The sequence below is a fragment of the Hyperoodon ampullatus genome (genome assembly GCF_949752795.1).
Source record: "Hyperoodon ampullatus genome assembly, chromosome: 11".
NCBI lineage: Eukaryota > Metazoa > Chordata > Mammalia > Artiodactyla > Ziphiidae > Hyperoodon > Hyperoodon ampullatus.
In genome coordinates, this window is record NC_136924.1 from 20,065,679 (window position 1) to 20,078,192 (window position 12,514).

The window sequence follows — 12,514 nt, forward strand, 5'->3', positions numbered from 1 at the left end:
AATAGTTATGAATTTCAGAATCAGTCCTATAGAAAATAGGTATCGGTATTGGATTTTTCATTCCACTTTATGAAACAAACTGTATTTAAACATGGGCCCAAAAGAGATAGGGTAGACAAGGGCCATGCATTGGAACATTTCTATATATTTTGGCACTAAAAAAAATTTCCAGTTTCATCTTTGAGGTCTCCTTTCCATTAAGTTTGTGTTTTGTACATAGAGAATTGCCATTATGTGCTATACACCTTTTCTGCTACTTGCACTCTCTTTTCAAAATATCCATGACTTTTCTTCCAAGAGATGGTTTCCAGTGCTGGACAAAACTTTTCATATTCACAACTAGTTTGCCTGTTCTTACATCCTCATGTCCTGCTACAAGGTACTCCAAACCTGAAAGAGAACAAAATTAGGGACTATGTAGTATCATAGTTTATTGAAGGGAGAGATGTGACTTTAGCAGTTTTATATATACATGGTCCATGGTTTTATAAATTCATAGTTGAAATAGGGAGCCATAGGCAATAATAGCTGACACTTAGTAAATATTTATTATGCGCTAAGTGCTTTAAATGTATTATCTCATTTAATCTTGAAAATAACCCTATGAAGTAGGTATTACCTTTCTTCTTTCCTTGTTTTACAAATGAGGAAACAGAGGCTTGGCAAGATTGAGAAACAGTGTTTCCCAGTAAGCAGTGCACCCTGACTCAAGTTCAGGCCTGTCTGACTGTTGAACTTTTACTCTTTCCCTCTATGGTGAAGAAGTGAGGATTCTGTGGGTACTTAACATGCTGCTACAGTTCAGTATTTCTTGGAGACTCACTATGTATAGTAGTGTATATTAAGGAGGATTTTATAAAAGTGAAACAATCATTTGGGAAAACGTATTGGAAGAGAGCTATGGATTATACAAAATAACACATATCTCCTATATAAAGTCGATGTGTTTTTGGAATATAGAATGTTTGTTTGTCATACTTGAAAAAAAGATGAGACTTGACTAGTGCTGACTTTATAATTCAAAATTCTTTTCAGGCTTCAAGTATAAATTTTGGCTAGCAAACATAAAAATCCAAAAGGACAATCTCATTATCCGTACATTAATAAAAAGAAATGTGATAATCTCCCTCAGTACATGTCTGTAGTAATATCAATATTAGTATTTTGAAACAATTTTCTTTAATATTATAGGGTAGAGCAAATAAGTAATTACATTTATAAAATAAAACTTTCCTATGTAAGATCAAGAGACATATACTTTAAAACTCAAGTTAAGGGAAAACACAAGATGCTAAAATTCAATTGAAAATATCAATTTAAACTCATGGTTTAATATATAGTCTTGTTCATTCACTAAAATGGCCTTAAAAATGTCATTCCAGTGGTAATGAACACCTGTAACAAACATAATGTCTCTAATAACAGGTCTCACTAAAGACAAAACAAAACTAAACAAGGCTTCTTGAAGAAATGCTTTTTTTAGGTCAGGGCAGGAAGATACAAGGTAAGCATGGGATTTCTTATTGTGCTAAAAAAAAAGCAAGGAAGCTTTCAAAGGTTAATGGGAATCATTTTAAAAGGATACAGGAACCAGCAAGGGAGGGTTATAACTCGCCAAAGTTGTGATAATTTGAGCACCAAGAATGTAATAATTGTGTGTGTGTTAACATACTGAATCAACAAAAATCCATAATTCCAAAGTGATACTCAAAAAAGAGAAATCCAGAGAAAAATTAACTTGTCATCTTGAGACAGTTGTTAAAACCATTCCTTACTTTGGAAATTGAAAATTAAAGGAAAGAATTTAGCATTTATCATGCTTTTATAATAGGCACTATATTTCATGGTAACCTAATAGCCCAACTTGGGAGAGAAAGTCCTCTTACAGAATAATGTTAATTGATAAATGAAGGGAATTAGGTGAAATTAGAAAAACATCATTTCTCAAATTCTAATGAAATTATTCATCGAGGAAGGGATTGCCAATTGGTGATAAAATCATTAAATTGAATAGTTAATGGGGGACTGGATGTTTGCTTAGTTACTAAGTAACTCATACTCATTGTTTTCTAGTCTCAAAAGGGAACCCAAAGGAGAGATCAGACTGTAATCGCTCCAACCCCAGAGTCAAGTTTAGCAACCCTGACGGTGGGTCATCACTATATATCTTGTGATGTGATTTAACATGAAGCACACAACAATATCTATGATGAATTCTAGACAAAATGTTTATCTTGAGTCTATCAATCTTTTCTTTATGATTACAAGAAATATAGGAAATAGAGAGATAAGCTAACTGACACCACAAAGAACCAACCAGACAAATATAGAAGGCAGGATAATCTACAGGACGCCTGGCCTGGTTTCTTCAACAATAATAATTTCTTCAATACTAAAAAGAAACTCTGCATGAATAAAGGGTACTTGAGGGACTTAAAAACTAGATACAATGTGTGATTCTGGATTGAATACTGGCAAGGACAAACCACGTCTAAAGATCATTTTGGGATCAATTGGGAAACTGGAATATGATCTGAGTATTAGAGTATATGAAAATTAAAACTGAAGGTAAAGATAATAACTGAATAAAGTAGGTTGCAGAATGAAGCATATACTTATGGTTTCATTTTTGTTAAAATATATACATATATATATATATATGTAAGATGGATTATAAGGTATTTAAATTCTTTAAAGGGTAACCTTAGCTTCTTGATGAAAAAGAATCCCAATATTTAATTAACAGACTAGTTAAAACATCGTCTCGATATTGTTTGTATCATCTCTAAAATAATAAAATCCTCATTTAAAAATATGATAAACAATTTTTAGGAAACTTTCAGTGTTAAGTCTAGTATTTTAAATGAATTTACTTTGAAACTATAAATAGAACAAATATTATAGGAGTTTGCCATTACTTTGAAGTATAAATATAAATTAAACTAATAAAAATGATGCTGAATAAATCCTTAAATTAAGGAACAGCATCATGCCAAAAGTTAGCATGGAAAACAATGTTACCTGTTGTATCACTTATTAGCATTTACCTATCTCTATGCTTTTGACATCTACCTTGCTATAAGTTTTTATTTATTTATTTTTATTTTTTGGCTGCATTGGGTCTTCGTTGCTGTGCGTGGGCTTTCTCTAGTTGCGGTGAGCGGGGCCTACTCTTTGTTGCGGTGCGCGGGCTTCTCATTGTGGTGGCTTCTCTTTGTTAAGGAGCACAGGCTCTAGGCACGCAGGCTGCAGAAGCTGTGGCACGCAGGCTCAGTAGTTGTGGCTCACAGGCTCTAGAGCGCAGGCTCAGTAGTTGTGGCATGTGGACTTAGTTGCTCTGCGGCATGTGGGGATCTTCCCAGCCCAGGGCTCAAACCCATGTCCCCTGCATTGGCAGGCGGGTTCTTAACCACTGCGCCACCAGGGAAGTCCCAACCTTGCTATAAGTTTGAGGGCGCAAAGTTTACTTTGTATCCATAGAGAAAGAAAATATAATACTTTAGTGCTAGTCTTGGTATTCTAAAATATACGATTGATGAATGAGTAAATGTATGTATGAATGTAGGAATGAATGAATTTGCAGGGATGCCAATTAGATTACTCCTTTTCAAAAGTAGCAAAGGAAATGTTGGCGTGTAAAGTTTCAGTTTTCTTATCAGCTTTCTTTGGCCTTAGCTATTGAACTTGTAAAATGGAAAAACAAAGTGAAATGAAAGAGTGTCTGGTTTTGCTTTGGCAGGTTCTAGTCTTTTCATCAAAGTGAATAAACATGTTTTCAAGAATTCTTTGAATAATTGTGCTTATGTTTTCAATTGTGACGAACTCAGTTGATTCTTTTACTCTATTTGGCAGAAATCTGATTAGGAAGTATAATTCACTTCCTGGAGGGTGGCTCAGATTGTCAAAGCTTTTGTTTATAATGTCTTACTAAAAAACTGAGTGGATTTCTTTCTTTCTTTTTTTTTTTTTCCTTTTGCCAAGATAGTAGAAAGTGCTTATAGAAAGAGCCCCGGGAAACAGAACTTAAACTGATGACTCCTAGTCTCCGGTACTCAAAATCCAAGATTCTGATTACTTCATTTGTTCTTTGTAAACATATTTATTTTAAAATGTCTTTAAAATTTTCCTTATTAAAATTTAGATTAATTTAAATAAAATATGAAGAGGTATAAAAGGGTGTGAGAGATTAGTCAATGGTCAAAAGTCAAAAGTTTTATATCACTGTGTAGATCGTTTAGGTTGCGGGGAGTATTTTATTGATAGTTTTTCTCTCTCTTTCTCTTTCTCTCACTCAGTTATCTATTTCTCTCAAATTTATTAACCAAAAACCATAAATGACTTCTTAACATAACTGTGGTTTCCTGGACTTAAATTTGAAAAGAAATAGATCCAGAACACAAATTATGCACCTGTTTCAGCAGTGCCATTAAGACACAGCTGGCAACTTCGTAAACAGGGAAATACAGAAGATTAAAAAATATATTATTTGTTTTACTAGAACTTACTCTGTGGGTACTTTGTTACTATTATTTGGGTACTAATGGTAGGCCCTGGAGATAGTATGGTCAAAAATCTAAATCCCATCCTCAAATTTAATGAGGGAGACAGAAATAAGCGGCTTATGACACAGTATGAGGAGTGTACTTGTAGAGTGAACAGGTATGAATCCCATGCTTACTTGCTTGCCTCTATGTCTGCCACAATGTTTTAAATTTCCCTCCTTTCACCTGCCAACTTAAATTTAAATTTCCCTCCACTCCAAGTTTCTCTAAGATTCTGTAGTTTTGTTGTTGTTTGTTTATTTTTGCTGTTTCTAATTTGAAACCAAAAGATCATTTAATGAAAAAGAGGATGATGAGAACTTGAGAGTTGTTTTCTATCCAGGAGAAACAGATGCTTCTCATGCAACAGTAAAAATGAATTCAATATTATTTGCACAGATGGAATTTTGCATTTGAACTTCCTTTTGGGAGCAAGCTCTAACCAGGGCATCATAATAGGACCTAGCTTTCCAATACAGTATTATTGGCAGATAAATTCATGAAAGTGCTTTCCTTGCTACTGACACCTGGAACCAATCTGAGACTTCTCTTTCAGGACAGAAAATATTATATTGCTGGATTTTAAAATATTTTACTTTTATAGAGCATGTGAAAGAGAAAAAATTTTTTGATGTCAGTTCAAAGAATTCCATTTGGATTTTCCCTAGATCAGATGGTGAAAAGGAGAGATACTCTTGCTGAGTTTATTTAGGTTGTGGTTCAGAGAATGTAGGACAAGCAGCAAATCAGCAGAAACACGGTAGGTAACAAGCTAGAAGAGACTAATGCTCACCAGGGTTGAGGATTGGACAAGTGCAGCCTCTGTTAGTCCATGACTCTGGATATAATGTTCGTTTTCCTCGTAAAATTTTCAATTTGGTGGATTTTAAGACTTTTTTAATCTTCACATTGACCTCAGCATGAGATCCTTTATCATGAGCTGATAAAATCTTTATTTTTAGCACTGTAACAACACAATTCCAAAAGTCAAAATGCATAGAATTTCATACTATCCTTTGAACTTTGAACAACTTAAATATGCATTTCAGAGTATAATGGAAAAGTGAACCAATGATGATAATGTGGAAATTTGCTTTACAAATCATTAGGGATTAAGAGGTACAAACTACTATGTATAAAATAGATAAGCTACAAGAATATATTGTACAACACAGGGAATATAGCCAATATTTTATAATAACTGTAAATGGACTATAACCTTTAAAAATTGTGAATCATTAGTTGTACACCTGAAACATATAATATTGTACATTAACTGTATATACCTCAATAAAAAGAAAGAAAATCATTAGGCTCATTGATTTTGCACTGACTTCATCTCATTTATCTATATTAACTATCCTCTTCTTTCTTAACATTTTTCAACTGCTACTTCTGTCCATATCACTATGCTAAGAGAATATCAGCCATTTGCCTACTGCAAATAAATCTTAAACACATTCAGCTATCAAATCTAAATAGAAAAAAGATGCACAGGAAGTAGAATTGTTATCCTGGTTTTTATTTAGATTCTGACTATATTATACTCTTATAGCTAGCTTTGTGTAATGTTATGACAAAAAGCAAAATGTTACTGCCAGGACATATTTTACATATTCTAAAGAGATTAAATAGTATTATTGATTACTCAGTTTTCTTCCCTGGTGTAAAATGCAAGCTGACTGGGATTAGGAAGCTGTCCTACGTGATGGCGAGCTCCAGTTTTCGATATGACTCCTGATTCTATTATGTTCTTCCATCTCTGAAATGGATGGGGATAGGGATCAAGTAATGGGATAAATTGGGGTGGGGAAAAACATAGACCTAAGGAACACTGAATGCAATGTTCTGTATTATTAGGAGAGTTCTTACTGGCTCATCTATATCTTGGAAGATGATGGAAGATTGTGTGTAATAGAAGAACCCTATCTTGGCTGGTACCATATCCTAAGAATATGGCTGTCAGATGGCCATGTTTTCTTTATAGATTCACCAAATTCACCAAATTATAGATTCACCAAATTTTAGACGTCTAAGGGCTCTTAAGAGCTCACCTAGTTTTGTTTTATGTATGAGGAAGCAAGTTTTAAGTAATTAAGTGAACTGCTCAAACGTGTATGCCTGATTGATTAGAGGTAGACTTTGGACTAGAACCCTGATAAGATAAATGCATGAAGGGTACATATTGTAGTAGCCCCTCGCACATGGCCAATGCTCAAAAAATGTTCGCTATTATTTTTCTACTAGACTGTAAGTTCAAAGAGAGCAGGAACCTTATCGATTCACTATTATAACTCAATAAATATTTGCTAAAAGAATAAACAAAATGAATCTAGTATTTTTTCTATTAAGTCAGAGAATGGGGAGGGGGAGACCATTTTTCCCCAAGTCTGTAGGTGTATTGCACTTAATAAGACCAAGATACTTCATGACATCACTAAGAGCATTCAAGTTCTCTTAAGCAGAAAATAATACAGTTGTATTAAAAGATATCAATGTGGTTGTAAATTCAGTCAAAGAGCTACTGAATCTATGTGATAATGAAAACCAGTTGATATTTCTATTGAACTGAATGATTTTGGACTAAATTGTAATGTTTTTTTGCTTTTAATAGTAAATACCTTTCCCTCTAAACTGACTTTTCTTTACTGGGCACTATGCATTTCAAAAGTTTGCTTCTATTATTTAACCAAGTTGGCAGGTGAAAGGAGGGAAATGTGCACATAATTTTAGATAAGATTTATGAGGTTTTTAACATTTATGTTTTTGTCATTTATGAGATTAAATACAATGTTATCAAGAACCTAAACATTTTGTTTCAGAAATCATGACTTAAAACTTTCTCTTCATTGTAATGCATAAATAATAAATAATGCTGTATACATTATGGAATAATAAAAAGATTCAGACACTAGTCAATGATATGTTGGCAAGGTAAGGCATCTTTAATATACTTAATAATAAACATAAAGCCATTTAGAATTTGAAGATAGTAACAGTCTTTACTTAGGGCAATGGCATTTTCCTTTGTCCGTACACTGTATTTTCCTGGCATTTGAAAGGTAGAGGAGTCTAGAGTATACAGAGAGGGCAGGGAAGAGACTCAGGCAGAGAGCTCATCTCAAGGCCTCCCCACTATATTTCCCCTTCCTTCCCTAACACTGACTGAGCATCTAGTATGTGCAAGGTAATGTGCTGTGTGCTTTTCAAAAATTTAATTTCATGGGGAAGGTGGCGTCATCCCTATTTTACAGAGGAGGAAGTCTGGAGACGTTAAGTTACCCACCCAATAAACCACAAATAAAACCCATGTAGGTCTGAGCCCAAAGCCTGAGCTTTTAATCACTGTGAAATATACTGCTTTAAACTGATTTCTGCCTAGTAATACTACAGGATAAACTGGCTGAGAAACCATTTAAGTGGCTAGAGGCTTCCCTTTTAGATTACTAATACAAGAAGCATTTATAAGAAAGGATTACATGTCATGATTTTTTTCTTTTTCTTGTTTTCCTCTTTTCCACATAGCAGGATAACCCTGCTTTTGCTCTAAAAGCCTCCTGCTCTCACCATTACATTCAACACCATCTCTATTAGGAAAATCTAGGTCAAGGCCAGACTACTATGTTTACTATTATTATATAAGACTAGTGCTTTGATTATTGTGAATGTGATAAACCAGGCCACCCATTTCCTTAAAAACTCTTCATACTTAGTTTGAATAGATCCTTAGAAGCATTCAAGCACTTCAAGCTCACCGTACGAATATTTCATTCCACAGAATGCCTTGGAGTTTCTTAACACCTGTTCCTTACACTCACATTTACCTACAGAAAGTAAATGAAAATGGTGTTAATTGTTTAGAAAAAAAGTTAAAAAAAAACAAAACAATCGCAAGTAAATTCAAGTGGCATAACTCTTTAAGGCTTGAGTGATTCATACGATATAATCCGTAAGAAACCATGAAAAGTCACTCAAAAGAAATAGTCTTTTTTTTTTTTTTTTTCTTGCGGTACGCAGGCCTCTCGCTGCTGTGGCCTCTCGCGCAGGCTCAGCGGCCATGGCTCATGGGCCCAGCCGCTCCACGGCACGTGGGATCCTCCCGGACCAGGGCACGAACCTGCGCCCCCCGCACTGGCAGGCGGACTCCCAACCACTGCGCCACCAAGGAAGCCCTAGAGTCATCTTTTGAATTAATTATCATCCAATAAAGTATTGACCTAAGAGAAATATAGAAACGTAGAAACAATGATATATTTTAATGCTTGTAATTGGTGTTATGATAAATATAATCTGGATTAATATTCCATGCTAATGGAATGAAACAACTGGATGGTTAACCTATAGGAAAGACAACTGTTTTCTTACAATTAATGTTCACCACAATAAAAATCAAATCAAATCAAATCATTGAGAAATCCTTTGAAGGTAATGCTATCCAATTTAAAAAATATTTATTAAGCACCTATCATGTGCAGGACATGATGCTATATACTTCAGAGTATATAAAGATGAGCAAGATACAATTCTTGCCTTAAGGCTTATAATTCAGTAAGGTGAATAAAGCAAGTGTGTAAACAGTAATAAGTGTTCTAGGTCAGGTACAATATGCTTGGATGGGAAGGCCACATATTTGGGAAGATGGAAAAAGGCTTCATGGCTGAAGAACGATTTGAAGTGGACTTTGAAGAATAACTAGGTTATTTTCTCCCAACAGTTAAAATTGTGTATTACGATTATTATGTATGAAAGATTTGCCAGAAGAAATCTTCAGAAGACTTTCAAAATGCCTTTGTACATAGTCTATAATAGCATTCTTATACTTATTTATGTACCTGTTTCCTCTCTAGACTGTGATCCTTGAGGACGATGGTTATGTCTTATTCATCTTTATATTCTTTTTTTTTTTTTTTTTTTTTTGCGGTATGTGGGCCTCCCACTGTTGTGGCCTCTCCCGTTGCGGAGCACAGGCTCCGGACACGCAGGCTCAACGGCCATGGCTCACGGGCCAAGCCGCTCCGCGGCACGTGGGATCCTCCCAGACCGGGGCACGAACCCGTGTCCCCTGCATCGGCAGGCGGACTCTCAACCACTGCGCCACCAGGGAAGCCCCATCTTTATATTCTTAAAGCCCAGAATGGATAGGATTTTCATTCTTTTTTTTTTTTTTTTTTTGGCCATGCCGCTCAGCTTGTGGGATTTTAGTTCCCCGACCAGGGATCAAACGCGGGCCCTCGGCAGTGAGAGCACAGAGTCCTAACCACTGGACCACCAGGGAATTCCCCAGGATTTTCATTCTTACTGATTTAACAATTAGATATAATTCTACCTCTTCCCTAACCCCTCCCCTCCTACCCTCACACATTGCATTTTATAGGCACTGAGTGGCATAACAGCAGGTAACATTTACTGGGGAGCACTTACTACATGCCAGACACTATTTTAAGTCTTTTACATTTATTTACTCATCTAAGATTCTAACAAATAGAAATTTGACAGGAATACAGAGATAAAAGGATGAGCAAAGAAATGTAAGAGAGAAAGGGGAGAGAGTGTTCATGGAAGAACAAGTTGTTCTGTTTATCCTGGGTACAGATTGAGTTGAGAATAATAGAAGAGATCATGGAGGACCTTGACTGATATGCAGTTAGGGCCTGAATTTAATTTGTTAGATAAAGGGGAATTTTGAAAGCTATCAGCTTAAAGAAGTTACCTGAATTTAAAAATATATATATGAAAATTAATCTGGCATTACTGTATCAAAACTATTGGAATAGAGAAAATAGGAAGGCAGGGACCAGTTAGAAACTAGTGAAATTGGTAACACACAACAGTAACTAAATTGAATACCAACTCTAAGCCATAAACTTTGTAAGGAATTTTATCCATATGATCTTATTTAATATTTACAATAAGGTTATGAGATAGGTACTATTAACAAATAAAAAAGGAAGGCTCAGAGAGGTTAATTAGCTTGTTCAAGGCAGCGTATAGCTAACAAGTAGAAAAGCCAGATTTTAAGCCTGGGATGGGGAGAATCTGAAGCCCCCAATCTTTCCATTGTACTGTCTTTCTAAGGCAGATGGGATGTGGGTCTGAGAGGTGGCCATGGGTGTAGATAGGAAGAAATATCAAGGGATGCTGCAGAGTTAGGGTCTACAGGTCTACAAATCCTGTCACTGGATTGGATGAGGACAAGCATCCAATTTTCTGAGGAAGCATAAAAGTGTACTTGAAATTTTCAGCCAAGGTGACAGAGAGGATTGTAGTTTCACTAACAGAAATAGGGAAATTAGGAGAAGGAGAGCATTTTAGGAGTGTATTAAGTTTTTTTTTTTTTTGTAGTAATCAATAGTCTAACTTAATTATTGAAAGTTTATTGAGTAGCTCATAGAAAGGAGAAAAAGCCAAAGAACCAGACTCTGAAAGGACAAGAAACAAGAGAGTGCCAGAGATCTATTGGGCAGTCTCTTTATGGCTTTGCCATTGGAATCATGAACTCTAATCATTTTCAGAATTTGTCACTTTCAGCTCAAGATTTAAACTCTAGGGACAGAACATCTGATTGGCCTCTCTAAGACTGTATTAAATGGCGGAAGAGTGGTTCCCCAAAGAAAAACTGGGTTGAGCTACCACAGAAATAGCAAGAAAGAAGGGGAAATGGATCTAGTCAGGCAAAATACAACAGAGGTCTAGTACGAGGAGAATATAATGAATTAGAGATGCTGACAGACATACAAGTGGAAATGAGAGTGTGATTCTGGTGCGACTGGGTAGGTAGATATGGAAAATGGAAAATATTGACATATTGGCTCTAGCTAAAGTTTCTTGAGAAACCAGAACGATATCTGCAAGTAGAAAATCACAGTGGAATTAAATAGTGGGAAAGATAAATCAAAGATGCTTAAAATGAGCTGTTGTGATTTGTTAAATAATATTGCTTATCATCTAAACAAAGCAGAGGATTGCTCATTCAGAAATTGTAGCAACCTGAGCGGACAGCTCACGGCCTTTGATGATTCCACCAAAGCAAGAGAGTATGGTAACTACCATGCATATCTTACTCCTCAACATAATGCTCTTCTCTTTAGTCCTTGAGCCTATAAGAACATGAGTAGGGAGGGAAAATATTGGGGTGGGGGATACAAACTATTGGGTATAAAATAGGCTCAAGGATGTATTGTACAACATGGGGAATACAGTGAATATTTATAGTGAATATAGTAGTAACTGTAAATGGATAGTAACCCTTAAAAATTGTATAAAAAGAAAAAAGAAAAAAAATTTAATAAAAAGAACATGAATAAGTCTGTTACTTGAAGACCTTTCCTTGGCTGCTTTCCAATACTCCCTTTTCATATGTTAAGAAATCAGACATTAAAATTTGCTTTTGAATAAATCTTTTTTGATTAGGCTTCAGCCCAGATGTGTTTTCTTAAAAGAAATTTGGAAGAAGAGGAAAACCTGTTTAGTTATACTGGGTTGTTAGAACGTTTCAAAAAAAAAGTATTGTGTACAGTTCTCTGGTACTAGTTAAAGCCAGTTTTGTTGGACAGGAAGTGAAATTTTACATCTGATGCTCTCTACCCCACAAGAAGTGGTAGAAATTAAGAGTATCTTGGTATAGTGCCTTATATTCCTAGTTATGGAAACTTATGGCAGATAAATAGGTATGTAGGCACATAGATTTGAAAATGAACCACAGTGCTTAGAAAACTGATTATCACTTTTCTGTTGAAAAAGGTGCCCAGGGGCACTATTTTATACCCATTGGGAATATTGCTGCAGCAGGAGACTGAACAGTCTCTTCCTCAATCCAGAGCTCATCCAGATGAATTTCAGAGACTCTCTGGGGACATCATAGACCTAACAGCTGTTGTGGACATGACAGTCTGGAGTTAGTCTGATGCCAGCACCGTTATGTGCTTCATTAGTGTGCTGCCAGCTCCCTCCCTAGTAACATGATGATTGGCTTC

The 12,514-nt window shown here is 35.5% G+C and overlaps 1 protein-coding gene across 3 annotated transcripts in view; it reads right to left on the reverse strand.

Moving 5' to 3' along the window:
* Nucleotides 1-253: 253 nt before the first annotated feature.
* NTN4 (netrin 4) overlaps nucleotides 254-12,514 on the reverse strand; it is a gene marked incomplete at both ends in the record, with an annotated part of 116,205 nt that continues 103,944 nt past the window's right edge. For 2 of the 3 annotated variants that reach the window (XM_079714398.1, XM_079714400.1), the window contains 3 exons: nucleotides 254-390; nucleotides 5,335-5,505; nucleotides 8,297-8,365. In XM_079714398.1, the coding sequence (XP_079570524.1) occupies nucleotides 254-390; nucleotides 5,335-5,505; nucleotides 8,297-8,365 (377 nt within the window). The remainder of the gene's footprint in view (nucleotides 391-5,334; nucleotides 5,506-8,296; nucleotides 8,366-12,514) is intronic. The other variant, XM_079714399.1, reaches the window with a different exon arrangement.